Source organism: Tinamus guttatus, unplaced genomic scaffold, assembly GCF_059628265.1.
Source record: "Tinamus guttatus ecotype Peru unplaced genomic scaffold, ASM5962826v1 Tinamus_guttatus_pri_ptg000451l, whole genome shotgun sequence".
Classification (NCBI taxonomy): Eukaryota; Metazoa; Chordata; class Aves; order Tinamiformes; family Tinamidae; genus Tinamus; species Tinamus guttatus.
In genome coordinates, this window is record NW_028288985.1 from 4,683,320 (window position 1) to 4,706,558 (window position 23,239).

The window sequence follows — 23,239 nt, forward strand, 5'->3', positions numbered from 1 at the left end:
TCACTTGGGCATTGCTAGGCTTGAAGCAGACTGGCAGGTGGTAATTTCCAAACTGAGTTTATTATTAGGTGAAGAGCACCCTTCTTTTTTTTTTTTTATTTATTAGTGCATTCTGTTTCTCAGTAGCTAAAGCCTTCCTTCCCCCACTCCCATCTCTCTGACACTGTAACGCGCATGGACATTTGTTGGTTTAGGTATTACCCTTCGTCTTATTCTCTGACCAAGACCTCTGGGCACTTCTGTAATACACACCCAGATGGGCTGCCCACAGTACTGGGAGTTTTGTAATTCATAGGTCAACCCTTATCATCCTAATTTTCTCCAACAGAAGGTCTCGATGACATATTAAACAATTACTTATCATTTCTGCTTCAGGAAAGACCGAATCAACACAATAGGGTTCTCTTCTGTAGTGGCCTTGCAGTGCTTACAATGCTGCATGTATGTTCCTCTAATGTTACTGTCTTTCTCAAGTGGCAAAAATTAGAGAGATATCAAACTCCTTAAAGTGCTTAGAAGGCAGAACAGTTCCTTCCATGGTTTAACAATAAATATCATTTCATTTAAGTTACTACTGAGAATTGGAGCTCTTTCAGAGAAGCTAAGTGGAGCAAATAAGGATCCCAAGACTTCAACATTAACTGATGGGAGTAAAGCCAACATTTTACATTTGCTCTCACATCCTCTCTTGTGGTATGTTTTAGTTTAGATATGTTGACTCCAGTCTTGAAGCTTCCAAGACACAGGCATATTGCTATGCCCCTATACAAAAAACGGCAGATCTGAGATCTTTTTGCTGTTACATTTGGAGTATGTATTTAATTGTTGTGCCTACATGCTACAAAACAAAATACTAGTTTGCTTTGAAGTATTTGACAGAAGACTTTTTAGAAGGGTATTTTTAAAGTAGATCCACAGTAATTAGATGTATGATTAAGAAGCAAACATTTCAGAGCTCTTGAAGGATTGCAGTATTAGAAATCCACAAATAAAATGAGACCTCAGTCTGAATACTCAGCACAAAGGCACTCCAGCATTAATAGAGATGACCCAACAGCTCTTATTAAAAAGCACCCTAACACATTTTGAAAAATTCCAAATACTAATGCTAAAGTACAGTTATGTGGCACAAACAATCTTCTTTCACACCACTCTGTAATCATAATCTGTACAGTTTCCTGAGTTCTGTTTATATAACACACAAATGTAAGAATTATTTATAAAGTCACAGCTGTTCTCTTTCCTTGCCTTTGTTTCTCTCAAGTCTCAAATATTTGTAAAAATAAGAAAAGTAATCAAAGTCCTGATACATTAAGCAAACATTTCCACCATCACACTGCTTAAATAGCAATCATTTGTTTATACACAATTTGCTACATCTGTGTATAAAAATACAGTGTTAAATTGTTACTAAATACTAAGAAAAGCAACTTACATTTATAGAAACAAAATAAACAATGCCAAACCATTACTAATATCACCAAGCTGACCCCTCCAGCACTAGAAATCCCGGAGTGGAGTGTGATGGTTGGTGTTTGCCCAGGCCTGTGCCATCTGCTCCTTGCACAACGTACAGGAGTTGATTCCTGCCGTTGGGAACGGCTGCCCAAGCGCAGGCCCTTGGCAGTGCCTGGACGTGGGGAGCTGGCAGAGGGATCCGCGGAGCCTTTCGGGTCCGTAAGTGCCATCCAGGACCCAGAGTGCCCTGACACTCTTCACTCTGACTCATTCTGTGCCATGTAGAGATGGGACACCAAGTGCACTGGTCTCATCTGCACTCAGCTGTGCCTCACCTGCCAACACCTGACAGGTTTAATGGTAAAATAAATCAAACACTTAAGTAGCAAACCTTAGCCAGGCTTGTAGTTAAAGGCAGAGAGATCATAACACAACTAAAATGCAAAAAGCAAAACTGGCTGTGCTGTATGACAGGGTTCCCCCTAGGATCCCCATCACCTTAGATCTGTCAAGCACAACCTACTCCTTAGAGAGGCAGCAAGACCCGGCCCTCCAGGGTGCCCACCGTTGCGGTGCTTTCCATCTCGTGTACCCTGGAAATCAGCTCTTGAACACAAAAGCAGTGGCTAGGAGGGGGAGCCAGGTATCACCAATAAAAGGGACTAGTAATCAGTCGGGGGTAAGTAATCTAAAAAAATGCTAATGCAAAATCTTCCCAGCACCTTGTGTTTTCAGAGACTGTTTGTTATTTCTCCCAGTCTCATTACTGGGTTCTGTTTAGCTGGGGCTGCTTCCTGGGTTCTCCTCACATTTAGCTGGGACCACTGCTGTATCCATATTACACAGCATATAAGATATTCACTAAACATACACTTTGTTAAGCTCATTATCTCTGGCATAATATAGACACCACACATGACACATGGTTAATGTAAATGACAGATGCAGTAACAAGCTGCCTTCTCTGGACAAACTGAAAAAAGCCACTTGTCCCTGCACCGTGCAGACCACACGTTTACCAGGGCTCCTCTGTGACACAAGACTTGGCTCTTAAAGCTTAATCCAGTTTGTATTATAAGCAACTGCACTCACTCAGCTGACATGGGTCCCATCCTATATGCTTCAGGTGGCTCTTTCATGGGTCCAACTGTGAGGACACTGACAAAATCTCTTTGCTTTTGAACCTGAACCTCACAAGCAGCAAATAAGAAGCACAATAGCCGTAGAAGGTCTTCTCCATATCTTTCAATGTGAAGAATTTATTCATCGCCGGATGAGTCTCATGCAAAATAGACTTAAAAGTGGTAGCAATTTACTACTGAAAATAACTGAACTACAATACCTTAAAACTCTACCAAATTAAGCAGATTTCACAGGGACAAAACAAACCATCCAGATGCCAAACTTCAAATTCCTGATTCAAATTATGTTGATGCTAAAGACTTCTCAAAGAAAACACATCCAGAATTTCTTAACATGGGCAAACAACGCATTTTTTTCTGTAATCTCACTCTTGGAAACACTCCAGCTGAAATAAACCACTAAAAAGAAAAATTAGCCTTGGGCAATGCTCAGAATAGATGTTTTCTGCCCAAATGTTTGAAGTATGGCAAAGTACCTTAAAAAAGGGGGACTGAATTAACATGAGGTAATGATACTATTTCTCTTTACAAGAAGAATAGAGAAATATGAATTAGATTTTGATAATAAAAAACATGTCCAATGAAATAAATGCCAGCTTGAGTATCAGGCTACCTTATTCACCAAAGCAACACTTCAGTCAATAGCACAGGTGGCCAATTTTCAGTGTTACAAAATTAATAAAAACTTAACAATAAATATCAATTCAAAGCCTCTTTTTTGCTGTTATTTTCTAAATCCACATGCATTCACCATTAGCAACTCTTTTGCTTGGTAGCCAAGTCCTAAGGCTGTGCACAGGCTTTCTGGGATAAAGGGGGACTTTCTGTATTGTGTTAATGAGCCTGGTGCAGTCATCTACTACTGTTAAACTGAGGCCCCTGGATGGCATCACAGTATGAGGGGAAAACAAAATGCACTTGGCATGTTCAGCTTTGCAACTGCTGAATTTTGCTCCAGTAGAATCATTCCATTATGACTTACATTTAAAACATACTTTTAGGCTGCTTAAATATGTTTAGAATTATCCTGAGGGACCATAGTAAAATGTAGCCATGTTTATTTGTAATTGCTACAAAATGGTTTACAAAATTGTTAGTGTCTTTTATTATGCCTGCTACAGAAGCACTTGCCTGTTAATTAGAGGAATTTCAGCTGTCATAGCTGGCAATCACAGCTTCTGTATCACTGTCTGTTATGAATAGTCAATGAGCACTGATTAATATGCATGAGCAGCACTATATAGCGTGCGCGTTGGACCAGGGTGCAGCGGCGGCAGAGGGAGCACCGAGCACTGCAAGCGACGGAGGGAAAGCGCGAAAGGGAAGAGCGCAGTTGCTTTGCAGCGCTCCCCGCAACACCACTGCGAATGGTTTCACTCAGCCGGCTCACCTAGGTATTTCAAAGGATACCTGCATGCATGCTTGTTAACAGGTATTTTTGTGGCTGCGCTGGTGAATAAGGAAGACTATTTCTGCCGCTTATTTAAACATGGGATGCAGTTTGTGCACTCTGCAGAAGCAAGAAGAGCAGTACAAATTACTATATGAAGTTTGTCAGGTAAACAATTAGCTTTCATTTCTAAAAGTAAATGTTATCTTTCCAACTGGCAACCACTGTAACTGACAGGGAAAATGAAATAGCACAAATTACTTTTACTAGTGAAAATGAAGGAGTTTTCATATAATTTTCACATGATACTCTGGTTGTGTATAATGATTATGTTGTTATGATGCACCTACTCCTTTATGCTTGCAGAACATCAGATATTTAAATGTACGTTATTCTGGGTAAAACCTTCATGTCACAAAACAGTTATTTTCTCCAGCAGCTATCAGGCAAAGTCTCTTGCCAAGGGTCACAGCTTGGTCACACGCGCTCAGAGCAAGTTAGGAGAGACACGTGCACTGATGAACGCGCAGCGGGGCTGGCGCTCTTTACCAGCACCTGCAGACGGTGCTGGGCAGCGCGTCCGTGTCCTCCAGCAACTGCAGCCGCCTGGAGAAGTTTATGTCTAGTTCTTTCAGGGTTTGCACCTCTCTGTGGGCAAATGCACCAGCTAACGAACAGTTAGAACTGACAGCAGAGCAAAATGAGCACTCTGCATATACTTCCACATCTATTTATATTGTCTAGTAAGTTTTCTAAAAAGGAGGTAACACTAGCTTCTATTACAGAAATGTCATTTCCTATGTTTCTGCACTTCTTTCTGGGTAGGAGATTTCTCTGCATTTCTTACTCTTATGTCTCATCTAAAACATGATCTCAAACCAAACTGCATGACTAGACCCTGCTAAGTGCTTCTAGATATTTAAGGGATATAGGCTTTCTTCTTTGGAAATAAACATAGGAAAATATTTTAGGATTACTCTCTAAAATGCAGGAGGATTGTGCTGTACTAACAAATCAGATAAAGACAAGATACCTAGAACTTCACGTATGTAAACGTGCCATTCTTGCTACGTTTCCGAGCAGGGAGCAGTTCCACGGGTGCCACGAAGCAGGACGTGAGCACGTGCTGTCGTGTGGGACAGACGCCAGCAGAGGGTATTGCTGAACGTTAGAGCAGAGCAAAACAGAGCCTATTTGCTGTGCTACCACCTGTGTTTGATCTCAGCTACTGATGTCACTGACAACATAGTGAATAAAATGTGTGTTTTGCATGCTATGCCAGTAGAGAAGTGATTAAATTTTAAACACAGAGTTTTTCTACTTCGCATTCACTCACCCTGAGGACACTACTGAAGGGCAAAAAACCCTTGTGAGAACAAATAGGGATAACATGTTTGCTGTCATTTCCATTATACCAACTCACCCACTTACTAAGCACTATGCATGTCATGATGAGAATATTAGAGGAAGGTAACAAGATTTCTTGGACATTGTTCTGTATTAAGAAGGAGCCTCTAGCAGGAGCCTTGACATGTCCCCTGTTCAGATCCTGCAGGGTCTTTTGCAACCACTACCGAACCCACAAAGTCCCCAGTTTCCATGCGTCTGCATTTGATGCCTATCAGTGAATCACACGCAGAAGGGCAACAACCAGAACAAACTGAGGCACAACAAAATCTGAGTATTTGAATTGTTCAGGGAGCTTGCACAATGCCTGTTGTGAAACAAAGAGGTCTGAGAACCTCTGCAAATCCCTGACATCTCTTGACAGATGCGAGACACAATTCTTTAAATGCATTTCCTTAAAATTAGTCATATGAAGAGTCACATGAACAGTCCTACTGATATCTGAGATTACTAGATTGTCCGACACCGACTGCAGATGCAGCTCTCTGGCACTAGCAGGGATTTAGAAATCAAGCTGGGAAGTGCTGCAGCCTTGTTTCAGCAGCGACTACTTAATTTGATCTCACAGAGCACAGGATCAGGGATGAGTTTCAGGCATGCAAGTCCTCTCAGGGAAACAGAGGTGGAACATCCTCCACATTCATGAAAGTAAAAGGTGCATGTAACCATAATACCAGGATTTCCAACATAGTAGAACTGCATTATTTAAAACTAAGATCCCAAATTATTCCAGAGTAATATCATGCATATGGTGCATATGCACAAATTATTGTGCATAATTATTTTAAGAGGGTACTACTTTGTTTTTCTCAGTTTCAGAAGATAGTTGGGATGGAATTCTATAGAATTTAACAGTCAGAGAGATGAAGCATCATTTTCTTTTCAAGTAATAGGATATGAAAGACAAAGCTTTAAAACTGGTTAATAATAAATACAAAATAATACCTACTACAAGAGGTATTGTTCATGTAACCCTCCTATTATGTGAGAGAGAGTTGGACAAAATTTGCATAATGTGGTTTTATGAAATACTGAGCATTATTATAAACAAGTCTCCTTAACTATTTTTTAATAAGTTCATGACTCTGACATGCAGGAATTCAGAAAACACTTGCAAGAATTAATAATAGTACATAACTGTGCTGTTCTCTATTAGACGAAGAGCTTTAATGTGGCTGGGAAATTAATGCTTCAATAAATTACAATTCCAGAAGGTCCAGCACGTCTGGCTCCCTAAGTCCTTCTAACAGAGAGCACAAAGAGGATCAAATATACCCGAGCTCAGGCTTTATCCTTTCCTCATCCATAGATAATTCAAAGAGATCCTCTTCATTAAGGGCTTTGGCACATTGCCCACAATTTCTTTTTGTGCTGCTGTGAGCTTAATGATGCAGAACAATGGTCTTCCCTCTTGTTCAACACATACCTCATTGTACCTTTAATCACATAATAAAAAGCAAATTAAGACACCTAGTCATTAAAGTCTACTGTAGCTGTGCATATCAATGCTTTGTATTACCAACACAAAGGGGCCTGTGGCAACTTGAAATCCGCATGCAGAACAATTTACCACTGGTGGCAAGTGCAACTGGGGCAGCTACGTGATTCTTGTTCTGCAGGATCTGTGACAACAAACTGCACTCAGCGCACTCCCCACATGCATATAACACATCCTAAATTCATCCTGAAGTTTATTTCTCAGTTTCATGAAGCATATGAAATGAAAGATTTAAGTGCTATCTGATTTTTTCCTAGTTAAATAGAAATTTTCTTCAGAATATTTTAGAAGATTGTGAAAATGGAGGGAGGGGTGGGAAGAATTTTTTTAAAGGTAAAGCCACAAAGTTGGGAAGGTACTTTAGGCCATTTTTCCAGTATGACTTTTCTCTGCATCATCAGCTCTCATATAGCAACAGCAGAAATAAGGGCTTTACCCCTTCCAGGGAAATCCCTGGGGGAGTAAAGAGTAATCTCTATAAAAGGAAAGAAGAATGAATCATTTGAGATGGAGCTTTTTAAGGTTTGTAAAATAAATTCAAAAAAAAAAAGACTAGCATCTCAATTTAAGAATTTTTCCAAGTACCTATTTCACTTTAAGCTCATATTTACACACAGATTAGGAGGAAAGCACGTGTTAAAATAATTTGCTAAACAGACATTTAGTATCTCCAGGGATAAGAACATAGACTTTTAAACCACAGATGACACTGAACTGGCTGGACAATGCTCCAAGCTGTTCCCTGGGATACAGGTGGAGATGATGGAGTTCATCCAGTTCTCATGGTGGGAAGATATCAACAAATCAGCCCATCAAAACTGGCACTTGAGCTGAGAGATCATGGGATGAGTGAGCACAGACTAACTCTCCTCTCCACATTGTCCCTCCAGAACAGGGACAGAAACACTGGTAGGCAACAAGCTCTCCTTGCACTGCCCTTGCTCCAGATGATCTGAGGTCAGAAGCTTTTTGCCTCTGTGAACGCTGGGCTGGCAACTTTCATAAATACTGAAGTCCGCATACAAATAAACAGTTGATGTAATGACTGTTTAGTATTTTAGGAGCTTGAAAGCTCTCTTCACATGCTTGTAGCCTGGCACACCTCCGAGAAGAGTTAAAAAGACAGGGCTGGTAAAAACAATACTGTTCAAACTGGATTTGTGCATTAAGGTGGATGAAGCTACCAAATGGGCAAAGTTATATAAACACGAAGGGCAGCACACAAAATGGTGTGATAATGAGAAAATGGTAATGGCGGGAGAATAACCTATACTATATTCCATTGACAGCAGTTTTCACAGAGCTGTCCTTCACCAAACAGTTGCACCAAATTGTTTCACAATTAGAAATCATTCACATACTTAGAATTGGGAGTAATTAGACTGATTCAAGAAAACATCTAGGTCCATGCTTAACAGTTCAACTTCAGATTTAAACTTTATTGAGCAATCATTTTATCCTGTAGCAGGATAGATGGAGCTCAAAGAACCATAATTGTAAGATTCTAGAACAAAAATAATTGCCTCTATATGCATACTTTTCACATCCACCAATTTAACTGGGCAAGCACACAATTAATTGGTCTACATTTCAGTCATTTTCAACTTTTTCAAATACTGAAATGGTTGTGCTGATTATAGTAAATTGATCTACTTGAAATTCATGGTATGACTTTAAATATCCTGTATTTACACCTTGCATACAGGTTCGGAACTGCAACTGAATTAAGAATAGCACTGAAGTTATATTCTGTCACTTAGTTATCATTAAAAATGACCTCAATAACAGCTGTGAATCTATGACACTCACTTCAAAGTAGACAAGTGTTTGCTTAAACAAGATGTTAATTCCAGGGGCTTTGTTCTGGACAAGGCTTTCTACTGCTGAATTGGTTTAGCTGTAGAAAAACTCTGCTTGTCAGACTGGAGACTCATAATCTTCAGAAAACTGCCCTTTAATGATTGTGGCGCCTGTCTGTGGCTCAGAAGTCCCCTTTCTTAATTAGACATTTACCAGAAACTGGCAATTGAAATTTTCCTCTTCGCTTGACGATGAATAATGCAATGCCTCCACTCAAATTTCTCTTTATTGCATGTCAGAGGAATATTTTGGTTGTTAAAAGAGCATAAACAAGATATGATATGAAATAAACAAAACCCCTAATGGTCAGAGACAACATAAATGGGTAATTTGACCTACTGTGTAGCTGAGATATTTTACTGCTTTACAGCCTTCCTAAAACTTAGAGAGTTTTTCTTCTTTATTTTGAACAAATAAAATGCTTAAGCAGGGCATAGCTTTGTTAAGATTTTTTTATTTTAAGTGATAAATGATTGAAAAGATGGGTTTTGTAATGCTTTACACTTATACATCTGTTTAACGCTACGAAGCAGGTGGCAAGGAGTCACAAGGGAGAAGGTACTGAGGACAATCACTCTGTGGTTTACTGTCACATGTCAGACATGGGCAGGGAAAAAGGAAACATATGGAGTAATGAAAAAGTGCAGATTTAATAAACGTGTTTTGTTGTGTCCATTAATAATGAAACAAAAGGTCATGCTTCATTTTCCCGAGGACAAGAGAACTCTGCATTCGTACATACATTGGCACTGTTTATTTTAGAGGCTAAGTAGGAAGTGTAACAGATCCAGCTTGTCCTCCTGGGCCAGCTAGTTAGTTAAGGATATCATAGGAGGATGGGAGAATGTAATGCAAAATGAAAAATATAAAATAAAATAAAAAATAAACACTACAGTATTCACTACTTCAGAAAGTGGCTCTTGAAGCCAACTCCCCCCCCCCCCCCCATTAATATATCTTTAGGGAAAAAGCAAGAAGCTCTCATTCGAAAGAAAGAGGATAAAAATAATGCCAGTGTTTTCTTACTTGTTTCATCAAGTGCTAATTGTGAACATGAACATTTTGTAAGTGATAAGACACATTCTTCACTGGAACGGGAACTCGATGCTTCTTGATTCAATTTCTAATTGTTGACATTTCTTGTAGCTTTACGCTTAGGAATAACCTTAGCTTCATTCAGTAACCCCATCCTTTTCAAGCACTACTATCAGACTCCTTGGGAACACTTAAGAAATAAGAAGCTTCACCAAAGACTAAGGATTATACCACCAGACTAAAACAATATTTTGTCTATGCTTTTTCATAGATTTTGTGATTTGTACAGCATCACTTCAAAGAAAGTAAACATTCATATGTTAAAAGATCACAGCTGATATAAACCCTTTTTAGCTTTGACAGACTTGTTTGCATGCGTGCAACAGAAGTTGCTCTTTGCAGTGGACTGGACATATTGGTATATCTGTAACCAATTTTAGCCAAAAAGGATAATTAAGCTCCTTCTATCAGTAACCCATTATGGAAACTCTAGGTAATTCCACGTAGAGCCGTATGGGCTGGAAGGGCAGAATAAGGTGGCAGCAGGACCAGCTTCCAAGATCAGTTTGTGCTGTTAAGCTGACAAAGCTACTGTAGTGCTAGGAGCAGATGGCACAAGATTACAAATCTCCCCACAGATACCTGGTTCTGCCACTGAAGGCTGGTGAACCTTCCTAGCGAACCCAGCTGCACGTGCTCTGCCGAGGCCTTCCCAGACAGCAGCACCAGGCTGCTCCACCTCCTTCTGGCAACAGCTCCATTAATTCTCTTCAGCCCCTCCAGAGCTTGCACAATTGCTCTTTCCCTGTCCTACATCCCTGAGGCCGGCTGTGGCCAAGGGGAGGGCACAGCCTGTGAGTGCAACATTGCAGTGGATGTGGGCTGATAAGCTGTGCAGGAAGCATCCTGGCATGCATGGGCAAAGGCAGAGAATGAAAGAGGCTGGGAAATTGCAGTTACTAAACTCTGCTCATTAGTAATTCATGATTATTTATGGCTACACTGGTGCAATTCTGTTTTCACTGGAGCAGCTAATAAAATCCCCCTGTGCTTTCATTTTGAGTTGTGATACACTACAGTGGAGCCTGAGAACCTGCCCAAAGCAGGTCACCTTCAGTGTGTTATACACACCACTGTTTGTGTTGTTTCTTAATACATAAATGTGTTAATTACTAGCAGAATAAAAATTCCTGTATTTCAAGGCTCTTTCTCCCAAGATTTTCTATTTGGAAGTTAATGTTTTAGAGAACAAATGTATGCTGTGCTCCTAAGCAAAGAATTTCTCTTTGGTCTTAACTACTTTGCCATAGATATCTTGCAAGGCGGAGGGAAATGCACACACATGGAAACAGTCCATTACTAAACAATATTATTCTGTTTTTTTGAAGAACAGAAAGACTGTCCATACGGCAATAAAAAGGGGGATTAGATGGAACTGGAAAGGAATTAACCTGTATTTTGAACCTTCTTTTTCCCATTTCTGAGGAAAAGGAGGTTTAGAAAACAGGCTTTTTACTGCTCTAGTTTCTATAAAATCTTTAAAGTTGAGCTGCTTTTTCTTAATATGCAGACTTCTTAAGAACTTGCTAAAGAAGTGTATCAGACCATAAAGAGTGTTTTAAATGGGGCAAAGACATCCGTACTCTAACAGAACTAGCGTTTTTATAGTGCGCTTCCCAAGGATTTGCATGATTTTCTACAAAGAAAAGCTTCTTACTCATTCTTAAGCAAAAAAGTTTTCCTCTGTGAGATTTGTGAACCACAGAAGAGCCAACAAGCTGTACAATGCATACAAATGTTTACCATTCATGACAGCGAATGCATTTAAACCAGCAGTCCAATCCATTACATAGAAAAAAAGCAATTTCTTCTACAAATAGCTTTCTAGTTTTTGTAGCAGATCATGCAAACCTATCACCAAACCTAACAATGTTACACACGTTGTTATTATAAGCAGACCTAACAAACTAATGCACAGTGCCAGTCTTGCTTTCTCAGCTTTCCAGTTAACTACTGCTGTTAATGCCCAGATTTACTCCATCTGCACTCCTGCTCACTCCCCACACGCGCTCTGTGCGTGTCCTGACGCCTCCTCCCCAGCGCTCTTGCTCTTCCTGCTTTGCCTCTTCAGCTCTGCGGGGTCCCAGGCCCTGTGTACACGTCATCCTTGGCACTGCACGTGGGAAAGAATCATTTGAGGAGCAGGCACTGTAAGTGTCTCTCATGAAAAAAAAGAGATCTGAAAAAAATGAAATGGGAAGAACAAATACTGGGTTTTCTCCAAAGGTTTTAGCAGAAAGAATAGGAAACAAAGATTGGTGATAACCAGGCGTAAACTCCATCTACTCAAACAGGAGGCACAGCTTGATAAACCTGAAAACCCTCAAACAGAATTATGTCTGGCATCAAGAAGCAACAATTAATTACTCTTCACTACCTACCCAGAAAAAATGCAACACGCCATAGCTTACCACAATGAAAGATTAAGCAGCAACTGCTGATAAAAAGGCATAGAGGTAGAAGTACAGTATTATGTGTTACCCTATTAAAATCCTTCTCTCACACTCACACAAAATTGTATTCTAGTAGAACAGTACGATTCTGTCACCTCAGTCATGGATCCAGCTTCCCCTGACCTGCACAGCAGTAGCAGCCCTGGTGCTCACATTGCAGTTGAGAGCTACCCACCTCGTGGAGACCTGCTGATTTTTAGCCCAAGAAGATTTGGTCTAGAAATGAGATCTTAAACTGTGGAATTTGGCTCAGGAATACCTCTTCATAAAGTAATTATTAAAAACATTAGGTAAAATATTAAACAACACAAGAAAATCTGTCCTCACAAGAGTAATTTTATAGTAACACACCTCCAGAATTAATAGAAAAAGAATAGTTTCAGGAGGAGGAATGTCAAACATTTCATACAACTGTGACAGAAAGCGAAGCCTTTGGACATCCTACCACCAAGGCATTTACAAACACTACAAAGTAATAAGGACATCAGTGTCCTAGATGGAGCAAATTCTTCACAAGCCAAACAAATCTCTAAAGTCCTTTCCATTTCTCTTCCTTTTTATCTTGCTGATTCATCCATCCATTCATTCCCTCCCCCTATCTAACAGCCACTTATACTGCAGTTCTTACCATATTCTATCAGAATAAGATATCTGCACCTACATTGGATGATGGAGGTTCAGAATAATTGTAGATGAACAGCTACTTATTAAGCAGTTACCAAGGCAAGAAAAATCTGAAAATAGAATCAAGTATCCCCCTAGGTCTTACCAAAACATCATGGAGTGAGATCTCACTGTACACTATTGCTCTTCTATCACCAAGAGAGTATTCACACCTTTCTAGCCTTTTTCATGGCCCTTGCAATTCTGGTCTTTTCAGATACATTGTCACATTCTACCAGCTGCTTTTGTGTGTCCTAACCTCCACAGGCTGTCCGGTACGAATTTCACCTGATGATTAAGGTTCATAAAAGTGAAGTTCATCTGCTGATTCCCTTTTTTGCTAAGCACTGCATTTTTTCTTTTTATTAGTTTCTCTTTTGTTTTCTCACCATCTATGTCTTGAAAATATGAATTAATGAATGATGCAGAGAGTTTAACACATTTCTTTGATGTTGGGAGGGCCCTCCTTTTGGATTTGTGTCTTGGCCTCCCTTTTTGTATCTTATTGCCTCATCTCTCTTCTTCTCAATTACAAACATATATCATATCCTACCTTAATGGACCATGACAGCACTCCTCTCTCCATTGACAGACTCTGACCACATCTATTGAATACTGATGGCACGCTTGGCTTCGTGACATTTTGCTTCGTTTTTCAGCTATTGTACTGATCTCTTCAGATCAGCTGGGGTCTGAACTAAGGCATTGAAAAAGCAAAATGCCCAATGACTTCAGTGAGTGAATCAAGTTCAAATAACTACTTTATTTTCATTCAAAATCTAAACTGCATCATTACAAAAATTTTGTTAAAAGGCAATTCAAGTATCCCATATTTACTGTAAGATAAGGGTATTTATCTCTGCAGTTGTTAAGCCTAATGCCTAGCTACACCAAAAGCGCTGTCAAAGTCCATTCTTTAGACTTCCATGTGACAACGGCTTTCTCCATATTCAGTGTATTCCCAATACAAAGAAGGTCCAGGGCTAAGCATTTTAACATTTCAGTCAGGCTAATTTATCCATCTTTTTTGCCACGAAAGATCCCATTATCTCTGTCACATGGCATGTAAGGTTCTTAAGAAATTATACACATTTGCAGATTTTTGGCAGTCTTCTGAAGCATTCACATGCATGGATTTTTTTTATTCTGTGTTATTTCAGATGTAATTATAAGTAAGAATTTTGCTGAATACCAATTAGAAGCATTAGAATAAAAAATATGACTGTAGAGAACTTTTTTTTTTCCTTAATGTGAAAGTGATATATTTATTGGCTTTTAAGCACTGAAAATATTGTTTACCAATTATGTTTACCAATTTCCAGGTAACAACCCAGCATCTCTAACAATATAATCTATTGCTTAAGCTTCATAATGAGTCAAAACCAGCCACAAGTGCTGCTTTCACAGATAGCAGAAAGGAGGCCACTGGGATCATCCAAGGATACTTTTATTCTGCATGTTTTTTTTTTTTTTTTTTTTTTTTTTTACTATTTAGAAATAAAATACCAACATTTGGTAGCTTTTCTAGACAAGAAAGTAAATAGACTCTGCTATATACAAGCACTCTTAAGATTTACTAATTTTCATTATCCAAATATTTGGTTTCCCTTAAAGCAGGAGGTTTTAAATTGAATTTTATCCAACTGTTCTCCCAAATGCTAAAATCTGATCTCTCTGCAACTTTCTGCTTTCTTAGGCAACACCTTTTTTTTTTCCTCCAATATCTGCTTGAAAAAAAAAAAATTAAGACACTACCTGGAAATAACAGCAGGTGTAGCAACAATCCATGACACATTACAGAAATAAAGCATCCTAAAGAATCTAACCAAGTTAGTTTACAATGCTGGGGAATGAACTGGCCTTTTTTTTTTTTTTTTTGTGTGTGTGTGTGTGTGTGTGTGTGTGTGTGTGTGTGTGTGAAGTGTGTTGCCCAAGATTTATTCTTAGTACATTTCTGAAAACACTTCACTTGCTGCAATTTGGATTTTCATTTTGATTGCTTGCTCAGTTTAGTTGTACACGCAACAAATAGGATGCACACAATAAAATGTGCAACATTTAATTTGCAGCAAATAATAAAGCTGGAAACATAATCAGCACTTCCTTTTTTCCACAGAAAACATTATGCTGAACTTAATTTTACAGCTGTACAAATTGTTTTAAAGTAGTCTGCTCAATTGTGCAAGTTAATGATATTTAATTTGACCAGACCAAACTTTACATGCTGTGCATTACTGTGAGTAATTGCAGTTAATACAACTGTTTGTGCAATGGGAATGCACAAACTGGTTTATGAAAAAAACGGTTATGAAAGCTGGTTTATAAAAAAAAAAAAAAAAAAAAAAAAAAGAAGTGTCATCGCCTTTTCTACGATAAACCTAAGGTGACAGCGTAATAAGTGTTATGCGCACAGGTTAATTCAAAAGGAATTTAGCCTTTTCCATCAATTCTACACTGAAGTTAACCCCTTTTAATGCTTTTTGCTGAGGGCAATATATTAGCTATAGGTCAAATTCAGGTATCACTACTGCATTCACACTACTCTTCCAGTTGCTTCACTTACTTTTGTGGGACTGCACATGGCATAACACAGCAGGAACTAAGTGCTATATAATATGAGTTGAACTGTCAGAATCTGGACATATTTTAGAATATTTGAATATTTATATCATATTCAAGAACCTAATGTGCCAGAGTCACCATATTAGTATAAGCTTCAGTATATTTATGGAAACGATCATGTGATGGAGTAGCAGCTTTTAATATTTTAGCAGGATTTTTTACATCAGCCTAGTGAAAGAGAAAACAGGTAAGTAGCACTGCATAAGTTCCTACTGATGGCTGTATGTACATTTAGATGGAATCTGAGGCTTTTACGCAAGCAGACAAATTACACAGACGATCTCTGCATTGGCTGTTCCTCTCATTGCTTTGCTTTCTTCTTCCAAACAGGTCAATGGAAAGGATTTATCTAAAGCAACACATGAGCAGGCAGTGGAAGCCTTCAAAACAGCCAAGGAGCCCATCGTGGTGCAGGTGCTGAGGAGAACTCCACGCACAAAGATCTTCAGTCCTTCTCCTGAGTCACAGCTGGTAGACGTGGGCACACAGACAGACATCACTTTTGAGCACATCATGGCTCTGAGCAAGATGAGCTCGCCCACTCCACCCGTCTCGGTGCTAGACCCATACCTCCTATCGGAAGAGTAAGTAGTAGCTTATCAAGCATTTGCAAATCTTTGTATTCCTCAGGGTGCCTGTTAGAAGCAGCTCACAAACTCACCTTCCTGTCTGGCAAATGTGTGCTCACAGAAATAGCCACTATTCATATGTCACAGTGCCATAACTCAAAAGGTTATTTTCACTTTTTCTCCACTTTAGTAAGCTATTACTCACATGAGTAATTCCACTGAGTCACAACATGGCCTCATAAAGCTCATTTGTTGGTGGTGTCTGAGAGATAAAGTTATTGCTGCTTGTAATTCCTCTCACTGCCTCTTTAGGTTGCTTATGTTTTAACTTTATTTTTTATGGCTGCTATAAATTGTATAATGCTAAGAGCTGCTACATTCTGCTCCACTGTATTAATTACTTTATTATAACCCTGCAGCGATGTTACTCAAATAAATTATGTTCTAGGACTAAAATTACTTACCAGTGCTGTCATGGATGTTTTATAATCAAATTTTAATTATTGTTAATGGTAGTTTGATGCTTTTGTACTTACAAATAAAAATGACAATTATCTCCTAGTTCACATTCCCCACACCCTCACATGCTGCTCAAGAGGAAAACAATTCCCAAGAAATCCATACAAATGGGCAGGGAGCAGGCAGTAGGGCTGGGGGTTCTGCGCGGAGGATATACTTAGTCCTCGAGCACTGACACTGTGTGCATTAAAATGTGGCAAAGAAGATTAATTCATGACAAAAACTGTTTAGCTTACATCATACCTCTGTAATGCAACCTCAATTCTGTCAAATATTGCCCCAAAATCCTTAGACATATTGCCACTGCTGGCATCGTCAGTGACTTATTTTGACGCTGTAGATGCCGGCCTTACTCACACATCCTGCCAAATTGCAATCCCTGAAAAGAAGGGCAGGCAAATAGCTATTTAAGTGTCCTGTTCCCCAGCAGGTGTAAGCAAAGAATGATGCAGATTTACTGCGTGCAGCCCATTTTTTCCTTAGTGCTTCCTGTGACTGCTACAAATCCCACCCAAATTAATGCAGCCTGTGTACAACAACTTGGGTATCTTGGGTATCTTAACAGATGCTGTTACTTATACAGTCTATTACCTACACAGCAACATGTATTTAGTTAACAGAGAATTAAATTCGCTTTCACCATAGGACTAATTAAAGCTGCAGCATGTATAACAGTGACTACAAAAAAAAAGATACTGCTTGAATTTCCAAAGTATAGGCAATAAAGTTGTCCAAGAACTCAAGCTGCAAAAAGCAACATGCCAATAATGAGCGGCAATTTTAAAAAACAGTGCGTATTTAAACTGGATTTAAATCATTAAGCACAGCTGATTGTATTTAAATCAATCAATAATATGCTGTTGTTTTAAAACCAAATAGTGGGGGGCAAATTTTTATTACAGCACTTAGCGATTTGATATAACTCTCTATCTTCAAGGCAAAGTACAAATAACAAGCAGATCAGCAAGGATGATTTGGCCTGCTTGCCTGTAAATAATCTGGACTGACAAATAAAGTCAACTCTAGTATTCCCTCTTGTCTTGCTCCTTGGTAAATATCTCCCCACTTAGCCTGTATCACTTGGTCCCCCCTATCCTACCTTGCCACAATCCTTCCTATATTTTTTCTCCCCAGGTCATCTTAACTTTTGGAGAAAATCACTACATCTATGTTAAGATTTTTTAAGTCCCTCATCCATCATCACATGCCAAATACCTCTTAAAATACAAATATTGTAAGACATTCTTTTTCCCTGGTGCATTTGACGGTATAAATAGTATATTGTATATCATTTACCACCTACAGTATCTTGGTCTGGTTGTTGTTCTGTACTTTCATCATGCCTTGCTATAAACTTGAAATGGATTAATATGTCAGGGTGCAGAGTGCCATCCTAAAACAAACATTTTTTTCTCTCTAGTCATCCATCAGTGCATGAATACTACGACCCAAATGACTACATGGGAGGAATTCATCAAGAAATGGATCGAGATGAGTTGGAACTAGAGGTACTTAATGTTTAGTAATAATTTCATAAACTTAGAATTTAGCATGTATATATCATGAGCTTTATATTATATATAAAGTAAAAAGACATTTTAAGCAGTTAAGCATAATAATATTGCTCCTTAGTTACTTTGCAGGTTGCAAATATTACTAGTATCTTCAATGACATATTTAACTCTATACCGTCAAGCGAGAAGCTAGATTTTCATTGAAGAAATTAAATCTTTTAATCCCGTTAATTAAATTCAGTATAACTTTCTGAAAGTCAGAAAAAAAAATCAGTTTTGTCAATGGCAAGGGCCATTCCATGCAGTCACAGTAGAAAAGTAAATGTCTGCATTTAAATAAACATTTTCTGTTAAATATTTCCCAACTGAGAAACAGATATTGTTGATTATATTATTTAGAACTATTTTAAGATTACAAGAAACACCAAAATAGATCCAGCATTATATTAAGCTCTTCTTCACTTTTCTTCTAAAAGGTATGAAATATGTATACATATAAAATTATAGATGATAAAAGTTGAAAAAATCATGAAAGCATGTAAGTGTCTTTTTCTGACTAAAGTTTCTATTACTTGCATATCTATTAGAAGCTCATTTCCACTTTTATCTATCTGAATTTTATTAACCAGCTCCCAGTCATTCAAAGTATATATATATTAAATTGTGGGCATTATTTCTGCAAGTCAGTTAAGCAAGTACTCAAGTCCCACTGAACTGTTTTTAACTGTTTGTGATAACCAATAGTAAAATAACTCAGCACTATCCTGTCAGTGATGTCCGATGCAGATATACGATTCTTTCATGACCATCACTACATGAACTGTTTCTTTTTAGTTTGGCCACACTTTTGAGTTCTTAGATCCTGCTCCTGCTAACACGTAATTGTCAAAGGGAGCAGTGCTGACCTGTCTGTAGCCCTGCTTGTATCAGTGGGAGATTTATTATCATCTTCAATGGGAACAGAGTTCGGTCATTCTATAAGCATGAAGTTGTTTCCTTGTACGACAGTGGTTGCAGGATCAAGGCCTCAGCTGCATTAAAAAGTTTGCAAACTATCTTGAAAATCTTCAAATAATTCATTTCTGTATACAAACTCAAACTGAAGTCAGAAAAGAATCGAAGTAGCAATAAAACAAATGCTATTTCCAGACTTCGAGGCCTTTTTTTGTTAAATAAAAATGCAATATAGATTTCAGTCTTAAGGGAAAATGTAGAGCAGATTAGTATTTTCTGCCAATGTTTTTTCAAAATCTATCTTTTAAAAAATCCAATATTGTGGATAAATCATATTGCTTCCATTAGGAGGTCAGCTAGTTGAGCTGAAAACAGTTTAAACACATGCACTTTAGTAGTCAGACGTTAATATAGCTTAAACCACAACATTAATAATTTTGACATCAATACAGTACTGGATAGCAAGAGGTGATCAGCTCAGTAACACAGGGCGATGAACATTAGAAAAGTCTCTGTAGCCTAATAGTATTTCTTAAAAACCACTAAAGATTCCTGTTCAAATCGTAGAGACTATGATCAATGGTAAGGTCAAAGTGCTAACAGGGACTCAAATGGCTAGTTGCTTTTTTGTTTGCCTTTTGATAGATATGTTTTAAAAGACCACAAAGGCACCATTTCACTGACTGCAGCAGGAATGCCTAAAGTACGAAAGCCATCAAGTTAGTCTTCTGGGCTTCTACGTCCAGAAAATGTGCTTTGAATTTAAATTAGAAGCTCCTCCTCTAAACTTTATAGTCTATAACTGATTGGTGATTTGTAATGAGTAAACAAGACAAAAATCAGTGAAATACCCAAGTTGACAACAAGCTTCTAATGTAAATATCTGTAGAAAGGAATATATTCTGGCAGTATTATCTATCACGACATCAAACTTGTGTTTCCAGCTTCATCTCTCAACATTTCTCTTAAAATTGATGACTCAGAGATAACAGTCATGCATTCCGTACAGTACAAAAATAAAAAAACCTTTTTTTTTGTAAGTTTACATACCACAAGGAAAGAGGGACCAACTCCTGAATGATTATTTTATTATAAATTATAGCTACAGTCATTTTTCACAGAGGCCCAGCAGAAATCATTTCAGGTTCAAAAAAGAAGAATAATGTCACTGCAGGATTTCTCTGCAGTGTTATACGTTAAAATGATTATTCAAACAAGTGCGCCCAGCTGTCAGACATGGAGGCCAAACAAGAGCTTTCTCCATCTGCTAATTCTCTCAGATTACAAAGGAGAAAATTTTGAATCAAAAAACAAGGCCTTGTTATCTCACATTTGACTTTATACCCTTACCCTTTCCTATACCTAAGCAGCATATATGCTTATACACACTTAAGCACTTAGATTTTTATAAATTTGCAGGCATCCACAATTGTAAAATGACAGCAGAATAATCCAATGAACTGTTGCAAATAAATGATCTTTGGAGATTATAGAGTTTAATTTTCTATTACCACTTACTCCTAATCTTTTATGAGCAGTTGCAGGTTTAATGTCACAGCGCACATCCAGTTCCTGCTGCGTTGCTACAAATGCCATACAGATTTCAGCAACTAGCCCTCTGAGCTTCCTTTGGCTCTATCCCTTTGACATGGAACCAGTAATCTTACAAGTAGTTTTCCTGTGCTGACTCTGCTATGTGATAGTATACAGATATTGCTCTCGAACATGTCCCCAAATGCCATTTTTACCTCATCTAAATAAGCAGATCTAGTTTTGTGTATGCAAAAATTACACTGCATACGTAATTTTTACATTTATCAACCCAGTTGCTGATATTACCACGCTTTACAAACACCACTATTGTCTTAAAAAAAAAAAAGCTTAATCAGTTAAAAAAAAAAAAAACACTTAAAAAATCCCACTATTGTGTTCAATCTTTTAGTAACAAAAAGGGGAGGAAAGAAAAAAGCCTCAGTTCACCATGGATACTATTGATTGAAACCATTTAAATACCATCTGAAATGTCACTGACATTTACAGCTACGTTTCTTTAAAAAAAAAGAAATTATACATGTTGACAAGCAAATAACAAGAGATTGTTGATCTTGGCAGCTGTCATCTAGACGTGCTAATAAATTATTCATATCAGCTTGTTTTACTGTCTTGCCCCTTACACATGGCAAAGCGCAGGTCAAAGCAGGGAGACGCTGAGGAATAACGGGAAGAGCACGAGGCAGAGCTGGGACAGCCTGGCCGACCACGTGGCAGCCAGGCACCTTCCGCACCACAGCTCAGCACCTCCACAGCCTTCACACCCTCTCTACACCAACTGGGATCACAAACAGGCAATACATATAGGGAAAAAAAATTAACTCAGGTCATGTCTTTTTGGCAAAAACCATTGAGGGAAAACATTTAAATGGCTTCAAGGCTAATAAGATCAAAAACTGCTAAAGTGATAAACCACGACTTGTTCAAACCAATCCCTTGCAAGATATTGGAGTACAAATTATATTTCTGTTACCAATATTAAATGCCATGCTGACAACATATTGATCTTCAGTCACACTCCTAAGTTACTGAATTCACTTCTTCATGAAATATATCCATATTAAAGCAACAGTTTTTTTTTTTTCCAGAAAATCCCCAAACTTTTCCTCCCTACAGGAAAAGAATACGTATCAGCTATGCTAAATACTGAAATCATACTTTATAAGTATTACAGCATTTGAAGTCTTGCCACTACATAAAATATAGGTAATTTTTCTTCTTTAAGATCAATAAAAGGTCTATTTTCAAAATGACTTTATATTGATTGAAGGGTCAAAAATGCCCCCGCTATTGATTGTCTGAATATAATCATGTTTTGCTCAGTAAGTTAACCTAGTCTACACAGTAAAATGAAAACAGACCCAGTATATCACTTAAGCAAAATATTTTCATTGTATTTGAAAAACTGCCTCCACCACTGTCTCATGGAGAATGTCCTTTTCTTTTCCCCCTTCTCTTCTAACCTCAGGAAGTAGATTTACACAGAGTGAACAGCCAGGACAAGCTTGGCCTTACTGTGTGCTACAGAACAGATGATGAAGATGACATTGGTATTTACGTGAGTGAGGTAAGATTGAGCTGATTTCCACTGGATATAATTTGTCTTTTAAATAGGAGTATTGGGCATTTAAGATAAATCTTTGCCCGTTTGTTTGCACCATGTTCCAAAAAAAGACACAATGCAAAAACTGAGATTCTTGTTTTTCCTTTCCTTCAAACTGAGTGAAATCTATCGAAGTCAAGCTCTTACTGACTTCAATGAGGAGGTGGCAAGAGCAGAGACAGGTGGTACTACACAGAACTTCTAGATCTGAGGGCAGGACACATCAAACAAGTCTGTCGCCTGCCTCCAGTGTTTTCCATGCATTTCTTTTCTTCAGTTATTACACTGTGATGAATTTTAGTGCATTGTGATGCGCATCAGCATGATTCTTCCATAATCATAACCTCTCTTCCAGCTGCATTAAGAAACTTTGCACCAGTCCACAATGCTAGAGACAAAGAAAATAGTAACAGTTCCCCCTGTTCCTTTAGAAATACGGTGTGGGGAAAAGCACATCCTCTTCAGAAGGCTCAGCACCTGCTAAATCTGAATCCTCTCCAGTACTGAACATGAACACAGCACAAAAGCTGGTCTCTGTAACCCAGGTGCACACTCCTTGTTTTCAGTCTGGAGTGCTACAGTACCTCTTTTCCAATAGATATAGCACTCATTATATTTTTGTTTAGTGTTCTTTTTGTTTCCTCTAACACATCCTTGGCATTCAATCTTGGATGTTTTCAAAACATTTTAATATACTTTGCCTTGAACTTCTGTTCTCGATTGCAAAAACAATGAATACATGAATAAGGTCAACGCATTTTTGTTTGTAAACAAAGATTTGGGGTGGATTTGCCTCTCTGCCGCCTTCCATGAAAGTATACCAGTTTTTACACATTATCTTTTTCTCACTCAGATCCTTTTCAAACTTAGCATTAGTAATTTAGGGAGAAAATCTTGTGACTATATCTAAAATATTCCATTAAAATACATTACAAATGAAA

General features: G+C 38.2%; 1 protein-coding gene across 2 annotated transcripts in view; it reads left to right on the top strand.

Moving 5' to 3' along the window:
• The window catches only part of PDZRN3 (PDZ domain containing ring finger 3), a 120,038-nt gene that overhangs the window by 91,913 nt on the left and 4,886 nt on the right, over window positions 1–23,239 (top strand). The window contains exons 1-4 of one of the 2 annotated variants that reach the window (XM_088532073.1): window positions 4,090–4,158; window positions 15,919–16,172; window positions 18,097–18,184; window positions 22,164–22,262. In XM_088532073.1, the coding sequence (XP_088388199.1) occupies window positions 4,090–4,158; window positions 15,919–16,172; window positions 18,097–18,184; window positions 22,164–22,262 (510 nt within the window). Of the gene's footprint in view, window positions 1–4,089; window positions 4,159–15,918; window positions 16,173–18,096; window positions 18,185–22,163; window positions 22,263–23,239 lie in introns of those variants that run through there. The other variant, XM_088532072.1, reaches the window with a different exon arrangement.